Source organism: Kryptolebias marmoratus, linkage group LG17 (genome assembly GCF_001649575.2).
Source record: "Kryptolebias marmoratus isolate JLee-2015 linkage group LG17, ASM164957v2, whole genome shotgun sequence".
NCBI lineage: Eukaryota > Metazoa > Chordata > Actinopteri > Cyprinodontiformes > Rivulidae > Kryptolebias > Kryptolebias marmoratus.
Genome location: NC_051446.1, coordinates 8,797,213 through 8,810,706, shown reverse-complemented (window position 1 = coordinate 8,810,706; position 13,494 = coordinate 8,797,213). Strand labels below are relative to the sequence as shown.

The window sequence follows — 13,494 nt, the reverse complement described above, 5'->3', positions numbered from 1 at the left end:
TTTCTCCCGGTTTTGGCGCTTCTCGCTCTAACTCGCTGAAAATATGACGATGATTTTTTAAAAAAATATATGTGTCGGGAATAATTTCTCATAACTCTGGTTTTCCTTGGCCTATCGAGATGATTTAAAAACTAGTGTAAAGCTTGAAGTCTGGACTTTCGACACAGATTAAAACGAAGTGTCTAAGAGGGCGGATCTTTCCCTCTAGAGCGTTTTAAATCGGTCATGTGACTTGGATGCGCCGGCGCGTCCGTCGACTTTGAAGAGTTAAATCTCACTCATATTTCTCTGATCTGAAAGAAAGACTGAAAACATTTTTATCCAAGCTTCTGGTTGGAAGAGGTGTGATCCACTGTGGTGAAACTAAACTCGACAGGATCTATCAGGGATAGGAAGTCACACTCAAACGTCGAATGGTATATAAGTTTCACAAATGACGAAATCAAGGTATTTCTTAGGGTCCCCATAGGTCTTTGTTTGGTGGCGGATGTGGATCAGTGGTTAGAGCAGTCGTCCTCCAATGAGAGAGTTGGAGGTTCAGTTCCTGGCAGAAGTGTCTCTGGGCAACACACTGAAACTCCTCACTGCGTCCGATGTGCCCCATTGGTGTGTGAATACGATCTAAAGCACTGATTAGACTATAGAATGATTTGTTCAGGTTAGCTTTGTAGAGATGTAGTAGAGTGCTGTGTGGATGTATGTGGATGGGTAAATGAGGGCAGATTGTGTAGTAAAGTGTTTTGAGTAGCCTGGTTAGCTAGAAAGGTTCTATACAAGTACTGTCCATTTACCATTTGTTCGATGCTGAGCAGGTGTGGGTTGAATTCAGTATCTGTTGATTGGATGAAGGTAATGTATTTGGCTGTGACTGCAAGGGTTTTCGTAAAAGGTTCGGTATTCAATATCTTCCTGCTGGGATGAAGGTCCTTGCCAAGGCTGATCCCTCTCACCTTTTTTTATTTGTATTTAATCCACTTGCAGAAGCTACTGAGACCCACCAAGGGGTCTCTGGTGTCAAGTTGGGAGAGGTTAAACATGGACTGTCCCTTTATGCTGCTATTGCAGCCCCTAGAATTCTATTCTTAGTTTACTATCAAACACAAACTAATTGGGCTTGATCTCAGGATATAACATTAACTATAACAGGTCTGAGGCCTTACCAGAGTTATCCAGAGGACTGGACAGGGATCAACCTCAGGTTACAAGTACCTCAACATTAGTCTCAGCAGATGTTTAAGAGCTGTATAAATCACCTGAATAGGTGGTTTGTTTGTCTTAGATGAGTAAAATAACTCTGATTAAGATGAACGTACTTCCCAGGGTGCACTCCTCGATGCAGATGCTACCACTTAAGATCAATAGAAGTATTTTTTTTTTTTAAGATTATGAAAGTTCTCCGTCAAATGTCAATGGCATCGAAAGAAACCTAGAATAACGACGAAGACATTACAATTACAGCAGGCAGGGAGGGTTTCTTTACAACTAGGTGTGTAATGCCTGGATAATACCAAATTGGCCGAAGCACTTCCTGTATCCTGTTGCCCTCCCTCCTGTGTTTTCAGCCTCATTTCATCCAACATCAGCTATGAGAAGGGGGGGTTTGAGGTGAATTTTCAGACTTGGTTAACTTCAGAGAACAAATGGGAAGCACCAAAGGTCCCACTGGGTTTAACAATACGGAACACCAGCAGGATGGAGAGAAGCAGCAAAAGTAGGAAGGAAAAATAAAAACAACAACAATTTAATCTATGTGATATTTTTCATATTTCATATTTTTCTGTGACAAGTTTACCTGCGGCTCTGAGCTGCTCTTCCTGACCAGACTGTTGTGTGAATACTCCACGTGATGTGAGGGACTACCACTGGAGTGAAATCCATTCACTGGAGACACAGAGAGAATAATACAGGAAATGTCATTTTGATTAAAGGGTAATTAAATCATCGTAATGAACTGAACCATCAAGAGTTCATGACTCTTGCTGTAGAATAAACCATAGATGTGTTAACTACGGCCGGCAGGAAAAGTGCTGAAATAACCATAAAAACCAGGAACAAGCTTTGCTTTTTTCTGAAGAAAACTTAAAGAACAAAACCTCTAGTATGAATCGCATCGGGACTTACGGAAGCTTTTTCAAAGAACAAGAAAGCCAAGCATACTCACAGGCTGAAACACACTCACTTCCTGTTAGATAAGACGTGGCTTACTTTCAATGGACATTTGAGTATTTTTATTGACAAAAAAACAGCTACAAAAAGGTGTATGAATGTTTTACACATTCATAAATAATAAAATACATGTAGGAGTGGACGATCCATCACAAGTTTTTCCTCGTGTGTTATCAAAAATGACTTTATCCCAAACGCTGAGTATAAATGTTAAATTAATTAGATGCAGATGCTAAAAAATAACTAGTTTAGGTTTTCCCAGGCGCTTCTAATGCATCACAGTTCTTTGAAAACACTTCTCCCTCAGCTAGAACACTGTTGAGCACTTTCTTTATGTTTTAAAGGTGAAGGAAACAGCTCAATGTACGTTAACAAGTGCTCTGATACGATAATTTAACAGACGAGCAACACGCTTCGAAAGACAAACAGTACGGGATCTTCCATCTGCAAGTGGCTTGGATTTTCCTTCGGGCTTTGAACAAATGCAGCTGAATTACCGGGACGGGGCGGCTTTTATCGCACGCAGAAAGGGGGTCTCCGCAAAGGTCTCCGCGCTCCTGATTTCTGAAGTTTGAGGAAGTCGGCTCGCCGCCGTCAGAGTTACGCTCCACTTTCCGAAAAGCTGCAACTTGCCCGATAACGTTCGACATGGAGCGAGACTGGGTCATCGCTGCCATCTCTGAGGATACTCAGGTGGCTGCAGCCACTGTACGGCTCAGAGACTTGCAGAGGCATTTAAACATTTGATAAACAGCAGACAAAAATGGCTGCCAGAGGTGGTCTACAGGCCATGAAGAGGAAACTATTATTGGACAAAAAGGTGAAAGGTTGCTCTGACTTGTTGCTAATCATTAAATGCCAAGTTGTTCCCCGTGCTAAGTGTTTTATTGTTTCCTGTGTTGCTGTCTTGTAGCCTGACAAAGTTTCTTTGGAACTGTAGAGCCGCTTTAAAATCGGCCATTTTGTCATTTTGTCACAATATGCTGTTTATTTTAAACCTAAGTAGCCTATAATCTTTAATGGCTGGGTTCTCCATGTGAAATGGGCTGATGTTCTAAATCTGCTCATTCAACACGGTTCTGATGCGTCGGGTGTTCAGCTCGCATGCGCACGACGACGCCTGTAATCGGTTTTGTGTGTTTGGCTGTGATTCATATCTTGCTCCAGCCTGTTGTCATCAAACGATGTCCGAGTGCGACCGTGCGACCGGCGAGATCTTCCACATGTGAGCTACATTTCTTGTTGTAGGAATTAGGCTCTCTCGCTGTCGTTTGACACACTGTATTGTTATTTTCATTTTCGAGCTGGACCGATTAAAAGTCCCTTCTGCTGTTGGATGATGTGAGAAGGAACAGGGGTCAGAGGACCAATGTTACACTTCACCACCGCATTATGTCACAGTGTTAAATTAAACATTAATACTGCCACAGTAAGTAGGATATTAAACTAATGCGATACATATTCTATTTTGCATGAAAGTTACAAATTACTGATTATATTTTTGGGGTATATTCCAAAGTAACTGACCTAATATGATGAGTGGAATGTTTCAAATCACTGTTTTGAATTTTATTTTCATTCTTTCGTCACAAAAAGTATTCTGATTAAAAGCGAGATACAGCCTGTTAAGTTTCAGACCTCGGTCAGGATTGTCGGACAGTAACTAGTGTGGTTAAGTTTTGGTAATTGGTTGAGTTGATCTCATTCCTCACTGGTTTGTAGATTTCAATGCTCTAATCTCAGTTTTTCAGCTGCCAGCAGGGTTGTTTCCTCTAACAGGAAGCGCTGAAGAAGAGAGGACAAGCCATGATCATAGAAACAGCCTAAAATATCTTCCCCAGTTTCACCTTTAAATCCAACAGGGATATGTTACTTAATTAAATACCACTCTGCAACGGTCTTTGTACTTTCACAGGTACCACAATAAAAGGGCACATAGGCTCAAGCTTTTGTCATCTATGACAGTCAAAGATCATCTAATTTACTGAGTTAAATAGGAAAGAATCGCGAACGCTTTCCTCTTATTTAAAATCTTTTCAAAATAAAAGTCCTATAATTGTTGCAGACTGACTAAAGATGCTTTAATTGGTTCTGTGGAACTGCACAGACTGAGGGACGTTTCTGTGAGCAGAAACCTTCAGGAGGCCTTCCTGGTTCTGTCTGTTTGCCTTCAGGACTCGAGCCAAACCAAGACAGAGGAGGACTTAGTTCGGCACATCCAGATTAAAGTTCGTGACAGGAAGTGCTTGTGTGGAGACCACCATGAGCAGGGGAGGGGAGGGGGGTGAGACATCCCAGCCCCCGGGGGCACCAACACTCGAGGAAGGAGAGAAGAAAGAGATCCAAGCGAAGCACCTGCTGGCAGGGAGTTCTTGTGTCTGAAGGAGTTCTTGGGGGTCCCCGGAGTGCTGGACGGTCTCTCCCACGTCGTCTCTGAAGGAGAGGCAGGGAGTGAAAATAAAACAGCCACGTTAGATGGAACAGTTTGTGGGCAGTAAGAAGTGATTCCTCTTAAAAGAAAAACAAAAGTGGGCCTTTTTAACAAACAGGCGTTAGAAAACTGAAGCAAAAAAAAAAAAAAATTTAAGTCTGATTTTTAAACTTTGTTTTTTTTTTGTTTTTTTAAACCTTATTCCGTGTGTAAAAGTTGGATAATTTCATCTGAACCAAACCCTTGTTTCTGGACTTTGCCTGTACCCTATCATGCTGTGAAAGTATCTGTCAAAGATGTCAGCGTTAAAAAAAAAAAAAAAAAAACTTCAAAAAATGCCTTTAATGGGATCCAAAGTCAGTATGTGTAGAGATGTGCTTTTTTTTATACATCAAAACCTCAAAGGCGTTTTGATGTCAAGGTCCAAATGTAATGAATAAAGTGAGTGAATCTGCTGAATGTGATAGATTACAGGCTCTGTGGGAACCAGAGGACGGGTTCTGGTACTTTTTCGTGTCTCTGTTGCACATATATACAGCCAGCTGTTAATGACATAATAAACTTAGATCGCTCCGACAGGTTGTCTTTAATTTAAGGTGACACCTCCTCCTGCCAGCGAATGCTTCTTCCCTCCATTTAAGGGAGGGAAGAAGCATTCTAGCCGGGCCATAGTCCAGCTGAGCGAAAAGGAGTGCGCCCATCCATTGTCGGGTATGTTGTTTGGCAGTGAGAAAGTGCTTGTAAACACTAGTTTTTGTTTCACTACAATGTTACACGTGGTTTTCCACCATTTCCGTTGAGTCACGAGCGTGGATTTTAGTGTTCATTTTTGATGGTGAAATGTGATAATGTGATCTTCTGGCGTTGGGTGCGCTTTCGTCTTGCGGGCCCAGATTCCAGGACGTGGAACCAAGCAGGGCACTGAGCTGATTGGTCAGATTTGCACAGAAGATGTGGTAATTGGTCATAGTTGCGCTCACAGCTTCCTGGAGGAACTGCTACACGGTTCGTGGCGGCACCTCGACTTTCAAAATAAAATATGCACAAGCAATATTAGATGTTTCTTTTTGTTTGTTTGTTTGTTGATATACCAACATAAATCTCAGTTTAAGAGAGTAAAAGTTCATGAGGAGGTTACTCCCTCGCCCCTGAATAAGAATGGGAACGATAAAAGAAGAGCTCCCTTTTATTTACTTCACCATGACGGTTCTTCCCACAGCAGTGAGCTGAATTAGCCTTTAACTGTGTGTGCACACAGGAAACACATTGAAATGTAGGGAGCCTTATTGAAATAAGTCTTTTCTGGCTGGTTCTGTTTAGCAGAGGTTCTAAGTGAGCCAAACCCATCAGCTTAAATGACACGCATGGAGAGGTCCAACAGGTTCGGGGGGAGGGGGGGCTGTAACCTCAGGTTTGATGCCCACCACCAGGCCTGCATGGATCAATTCCTGCTTTATCATCAACATTACAAGAAATATCAAGTATTAATTCAAAAAGATCCACTCTTGGCAGAGGGAAATTTATGTTACTGTGACTTTAGGCTCTGTTATACTTTACAACAAAATGTTAGAATATGTTCCGTCTAACATCCACTTTAAAAGAACTCTACTCAAGGAAAGCAGCCTTTTGTGTGTTTATTATGAGATATTAAATGTAGGGATGGGCAGTGATTTTTGAATATCAAAAGCCAATGTAAGATGGGTAAATTCCAAGAACTAATGTTTTGGTCTTGGGCGACACACCAAGTTGTTTCCTAACAGTGCTTTTCCAGTCAGTGGGCTTTGTTCGACACACCTACCACTCACCCCTCCCACAAAAAAAATGAGAAACAACCTGGAGCACCCAAACAAATGTTTTGGCCATCGTAGTAAAATATAAAGATCTTCAGCTACAGCACACATCTCTGTACCTGAAGCCTCTGTTTCATTAGAGGGTTAGAGAGCTGCGAGACTTGGGTGAGGAAACTTCAATTCAATCCCAACTGTGAGGGTACGGCCACTTTTTTATGCAAAAACACAAAACGGGCGACTGTAAAGCGGCAGCTGAGATTAGTACTCATGCTTTATTAATTAGCCCTGTAAGGGTAAAAGATGAAAATGAGCAAGGGTTGGGATGCCCAAATTGCCACAGGTTGGTCTTATTGGGGGCTTGGATGGGAACAGAATGGGAGGGAGGGATCGGATATTTAAAGAAAAGTCAAATAATTCCTAACGATTTGAGTGCCTTTGTTTAAAATGCCCATCCCTAATTTACTGACAACTTTATCCCTCGGAATATAAAAAAACTATATCTGATAATGCAAATCGCTCTATTTTTATACACCATGTTTTCCTTTACGACACAAGTAGAAGATCAGCTTCATTCTGAGCACTTGCATACCTGCAGACGCAGTAAAACGGATGCTGCAGTTGCCGTAGGAACCTTCTGACAGCGCTGCAGGAGGCACGAAAAGTTGTCAATCGCTCTAAATTATAGTTGCTCGTCAGCTTTTCTTTTTCTTTTTTTTTTTGCCCTGCCGCTCGTGGACCTCGATGATGGGAATATGCAGAACCGGTGATTCAGCTGCATGAAGAAGCGCTTTTCATGAAACAGAAAGGAGCTGGTTTCTTTTCAGAGCTCTTAATGCTGGTTAAATGAGCTCCCATGACGGCACAGATTTCTGTCAGTGCCGCTCTAACGAAGTGTATGAAAATGTCTGAAAGAGTCAGTGAGTCAGGCATGATTCTGGGTTTACTTTTTATTTAGTTATTCATTTATTTTTACACATTTTAGCGGTTTGTTTTGTTCAACACCACAAGTTGGTGGATGAAGCCGTGTGCCTACTAAGCGTAAGCAGAGTTTAAGGCACTGGTTAGGAGGGAACTATCACTCATCATCATCTCCTGTAGCCGGGTCCTTCCTTCGCTGGCTGACTAGTAAAGGAGCAGATCCAGTCACTGCAGGTGCTCATGTGTAGATTTTCTCCTTGTGATTTTATTTATATTTTTACATTTACAAATGTTTAAATAACTAGGGTTGGGCATTGTTGGAATTTGAATGATTCCAGTTCCGATTCCTCGTTTCGATCACCAACGATTCTCAATTCCGATTCTTTTAAGAGGCAATGCATGCTGTGACCTTTCTGTGGCGCTCTTCACTCTTCAACTCTTCAACACCAGCATCTCTACGGTGAACGGAGCAGCACATCATGGAGTCTGGTCAACTGCCTGGCTAACGTTAGCAACTTCAGGTCGTTCGTCTATGAAAGGATACGCCGGCAAACTTCCTTCAACTTTTGCGCCTCTTTCTTAACTTTGGGCCTCCGTCAGATTGGAGAAGGGGGTGTGTGTTTTTTTCATTCGACGGGGTTGAGGGTGAGATCGGATGGAGGATGGGGGAGTTTTCTCCCTGATACTCTCAGTCTTTGCCGCCGCCTCTCGCTCTAACGCTTCAAATACGACGATAATTTTAGGAAAAGATGAGGCGTGAATTATTTATCAGAACTCTGGTTTTTCTTGGCCTGTCGACACGATTTAAAAACTGGTGTAAAACTGAAGGCTGAACTTTTGACACAAGTTGAAACGGTGTCTCTGAGAGCACACATCTTTCCCAATATTGCGATTAAAATGTCATGTGACTAGGACTGGTTGCGCTCACGCTTCCCTCGAGTTCTTCTTCATTGTTGTTCTGCGGCTTCTTCTTCCAGGTATCGAAACTAGGAATTAAAATTCCAGGAGAATCTGAACTTTAGTCCTGGTTCCAATCGATTCTCGAGGATCGACGCTCAACTCTAGTCCTGAATGTGATTTTCAAATGTAACAAGGTACAAATCTCAAAACAAAACATACACAAGGGAAACTAAAAGCAAATATATATATTGAAAAAAAAAAAAAACTACAGAAAAAGTATTGAAGCACACAAAAAAACTACTCAGTTGCAGTCATGTAAATGTAAATTATTTTTCACCTTCATAGGAAACGCTCTGTCATCTACTGCCATATTATTTTAGCCCAGCACTGACTGTAATAAGCGTCCACATGAAGACAAATCTGCTACATTCTGATTCTTCTCGTGACTAGGAGTACTGAACAGGTTCTTCTTTCTAACAAATAACTATACTGGTTACTACACAGTTATTGTAACTTTTAAAAAAATTTTCTTGATAGAATCAAATGAACAAAATGTTCTTTCAGTTAAAAATACATATTGTTAAGATAAAACCCAGAAAGCGAAGTTACTCTTGGAAAAACTGAAAACATGAGGTTTGAAACAGTTTCTGCACAAACTAAGGGACAGTTTGGATCAAATATTTATGTGAATCAGGTATGAGAGTCAAAACTAAAATACAGTATCTATAAATTAATTAGTAGGTATACAAGCTAAGATAGATTTGTTGTTGTTGTTTGTTTTAAAGTGTGCCAGACTCCATTCAAAAGTCCCCAGAATCTGAATAGACGTTTTGTTCTGGTGATCTACAGTGCGTGGTCTGGTTCTGTAGAACATTTAGACTCCGTTCAGACATCTGTCCTCAGCAGGATATACAGGTGTGAAAGCTCTTGATACACATTCTTCAATCAGATCGCCTCCAAAGACGCTTTTTATCTGGATTAGTTTGGTAGTCCGAACCCAACCCGTCCAGAGCCAATCTGTAGGACCGCCCACTGAATTAAACAGCAGTTATTGTCTGGATGTGTTGAGGGGCGGTCGTCAGCTGGTTTCCGAATCAATCATCCTTGAGAGTATTCTGAAGGTACGTCCGTTTCAAACTCAAGGCCCGCGGGCCAGATCTGGCCCCACCACGAACGGGTCTCTGTCACTTCTCATTTTGCTTAAAATGCTGAACATATTCAGCGGCATCTTCTCGTGACGGTTACTTTGAAGCAAGAAAATAAAATTTTAATTTTTTAATAATCTTTGAGCTTCAAATGGGGCCGATCCAACTCTTGTTGATAAACTCGCAGCCAATAAATGATATCAGATATCTAAATGAGTTAATGTGCACCAGATTAACAGAGTTTGGTTTAATGTATCAATGCCTATATAAGTATTTTCTTCTCCCTTCAAAGTTAAATGTTAGTAGCTGTATGACTGGATTTTTGTTTTAGGCCTTTTAGCTGTTTCATAAGAAGGTGAATGCTAATATCTTTTTAACTTTGTTCATTAAAGTACGTTTGCTCTAAATTGGGAAAAGGAATATAATATTTCTATATGAACAATTTGACATATTATTCCTAGAAACAGGGTTAATTTATGCATTTTTTTCAATAAATATTGGTCGAAATTAGCCCTTGACTAGTACCAAGTTTTTAAATTTGGCACCCTTGTGTTTTGGAGTTGGACCCCCCCTGGTTTAAATGAACTGTTTTATCAGAATTGTTCTCAATAAAATTGCTCAGTTTGTCAGGGTTTTACCAATCAGCATATTGCCGTGACGCTGTGTGACAAGTTTCTCTTCAATCTGAAGTTTGTTTTGGGGTTTTTAAAGCTGACTGGGCCCACTGCGGTCACCAAATAGTAAAGTGCTCTCTCTGTGTCAGTCGCAAAACAACGATCTGAGCAGCGTTAGATCGCAAATGTTCCCCTACCAAAAGGTAGCGTTGATAATAAATAAACTTATTAAGAGTTGCGCAGACTAAATGACTCCATAAAAGTGTGACTCAAGTGACTCGGAACCATGAAAATTAATTGAAAATTAACTCAACTCATTGTGAAATGCTCCCCCATCTGTTTCTCATTTGTATCCCTTACTTTTACAGCCTTTCGTTGCCTCCGTCCCACATTTTTCCAGATGTGTTGCTTCCATCGAAATCCAAATGACCTTACTTTTTTCCCCAAAATAAATGCTACAATTTTGTAGTTTAAACATTTGATTCATTTACTATCATTTACTGAGAAGAAACTGTGGGTTGATGAGGTTTGCAACTCATTGCATTTCGTTTTTATTTTTCTCTGACTTTGTCAGAATTTGGTCTGGGTTATATTCACGGCCGATCCCGAAAATAACAATTAAACCACGAGTAACTGATTAAAACGGCTGCCTGACGTCTGATCGCTGCAGACACATTTAATGCCAGGTGTGCTACACTCGTACAGCTGGAGCGCACGTTAGCGGCAGCTCTCGACAGGACGTCAGAGTATGTGGGCCGGTTCTGCACAACGTTCGGTTCGGTGTGTTTATGCAGCAGCCCACTGGTCCAGCTGGAACAAGTGGATAGTCTTAGGTTGGTGTAAACCACAGCACCCTGCACTGACGCACCAAGCAACACAGGAAGGAAAACCACAAAGGGGGGGGGGGACAAAACCCGAGTCAAGGACACCCACCACCCCTCTCACACAAACTACTGTGTTACCATGGCGATGCCAAAACACAAACAGAGGACACTAATCTAGCTGAACTTTAGTGCAATGAAGGAAACGTCCAGGGGATGCTATAAATAAGTGTTTCAATAGAAAAGGTTATCAGATCGTTCAGAAGCGGCTGATGAATTTAAAATAACTCAGCTCATCGACAGGGCGTATAAAGACTGAAGTTTTTCTGGGGTTTTATCTCCTCATCAGGCAATAAATAAAAAAAACCTGACAAGGTGCGCAACAATAGTGAGCACAGACACAGATGGTTTGGATGTGTGCATGGCGAGTTCTCGAATGAGCAGCACGAAAACTGACCACGACGAGCGACATCGGATGACAAAATCTACGTCCAAGAGCCCCAAAGATTCTGTCCCCGCTGTTCCGCAGCACCACTGACCCACGTCCTGAAAACAAGGAGGAGTACGTCCTCTGGTGCAGATCCTGGGTGGAGTCCTCTGACAAATTTAGATCTCGCGTCTCACAATGTGGCGGCTGGGTCAGTGATCGGAGGTGCGCTGTCCCTTTAAGTTACGCGAAGGCGGTGGAGGCCTCATCTCCATCGAGTTCCGGTAAACCAATGGAAACGTTTAAAACAAAAACAAGTTGAATTTGGTCTTTATCACACCAGCTGTGAGGTTTATGCACATGTCAGAAGGGTGCATCTTTATTTCGCTACATTTGAACAGACTGCTTCTGAAAACTTGAGGGGGGGTTGTTAACTATTTCTTTTAACCGCTGAACAGTCGTTCCTACAGAGAACGAAAAAGTAAATAGTTGGATATTTTTGATAAGGATGATGAATTTGTAATGACTTCAGAGCAAAAAAAAGGATCATCATCTAAAGAAGCTGCTGTAAAACAAAGGGTGAAATCTGAAAACTACGTCAGTTCAGAGAAATCTGACTAACTGTAACCCAAAAAAAACAAACATCCATCCTGTCAGTGTCATTAAAACAAGTGTAAAAACACCATGATACCAGTTCTTCAGAACATGTTTATCACTCCGGTTTTTTGCTCTGTTCCAGTGATCGGTGGTGACGCTTCCACTTTAATCTTAAAGCCTTTATTACTTTGTCTTTCAAGGCACACAAGAGTTGCCAAGTGGAGATATTAAAATCATTAGTCAGGGTTTACAGTGCGGCCACTCAAGGCTAGTAAAAGCAGGTGATTCTGCAGAGCCTGTGAGACAGAAGAAAGTATTAAACTGTCTGCTGTGCGTGTGTGTGTGTGGGTGGGTGTGTTAGTGTGAGATCAGGGACGCAAAGAGTGGCTATTGTGTTGACAGAAACAAGCAACATCAGTCTTTCCTGACCTAGAGTGTGTCTCTCTGACACCACTCACACTGAGCTAACATTTAACTCTTTTACTGCAGAAACTCTGCAAACTGCTTTATTCTTGGTCAGAACTATAACTGGTGTTAACTTCACAATGTGTGTTTGTGTGCGTGTGTGTGTGTTGTTCCATTGTTAGAACCTTTTACACACCCACCTTGTCAGGACCACTAGTCCTTCTGCGGACTAAATGGTGGAGTGCCATTTTTAGGTTAGGGGCTAGGTCTAAGGTGTGAATTGAGGTTAGGCCATGGTTAGAAAATTTGAAACTCTGTCGCTATTCTGGCAACAGTTTGTGCATCAGTCCCCCACACTCCCATCTCACACTCACGTCTCCCCAGTCCCCACTGTGTTCTTTCCCCCCGGTGGTTAAAGTCAGGGTGACGGTCTGGGTTAGGACTTAGGGTCAGAGGCCAAGGGCTAGGACTTAGGGTTAGGTTTAGGGCCTGGGTTTGTGGTTAGGGTTAGGGCTTGAGGTCCTGGTTCGGTTTAGGGAACAAGGTCAGTGTTTGGGTCAAAAACATGGGCCTAAAGCTTTCTTCAACTGTTACTGAGTGATCCTTATGTTTTAACTGGCATAACAAGTAAAGTCTGTCATATTTCCGTTGCTCTTACCGTTGTTTGTGGTGTTAACGTAGTACCGCCGACCTTGTGGAGACATGTAGCATCTCCACTGAGGAGGGAGAGGGTCTTTCAGGTCTTCGACAGGCAGCTGAGTCAAGGATGCCGTTTTCTGTTGACAGAGACCAGTAATAAATGTTAATAATCGTAAAGACGTCTCACCAACTGCAGGTTAGAGCTGAGACGGTTTTATTTCCCAAGTTCCTTCTATAAAAGACTTAATTACTGAAGAAATAAAAGATACTAAGGCTACAGGTAAGGACTGAGTTCAGGGTCTGACAGTCCCGGATTGAGATCAGCTAAGACCTCAAGTATTTCACAGCCAGAAACTAATGACATCATAGTGGAGAGGGCTGAGCTGCCGCTGCCAAAAAAAAAAAAAAAAAAGAACAACAAACTGAAACCGGACCGAGGTCCACAGATCCAGAGTCAGCATGTGTGGAGACAACAGGCAGCTGAGGACCATGTGGGAGCCTGCAGGCAATCTGCAGACATCTGACATCGTTTATCGGGAAAACAACGGGATGGAATTCATTAACACAGCGCGGAGCTCTCCAGATGAAGTTCCAGCTCCGATCCAAGAGGGGATTAAAGCTTTGCCTGACAAGGTTAGCAT

General features: G+C 42.0%; 1 protein-coding gene across 1 annotated transcript in view; it reads right to left on the bottom strand.

Annotated features, from left to right (window-relative positions):
* The window catches only part of gas7b (growth arrest-specific 7b), a 64,492-nt gene that overhangs the window by 36,151 nt on the left and 14,847 nt on the right, over positions 1-13,494 (bottom strand). Inside the window, exons 2-4 of the mRNA XM_017416218.3 lie at positions 12,873-12,990; positions 4,522-4,599; positions 1,793-1,881 (exon numbers count right to left, since the gene is read on the bottom strand). Of these exons, the coding sequence (XP_017271707.1) occupies positions 1,793-1,881; positions 4,522-4,599; positions 12,873-12,990 (285 nt within the window). The remainder of the gene's footprint in view (positions 1-1,792; positions 1,882-4,521; positions 4,600-12,872; positions 12,991-13,494) is intronic.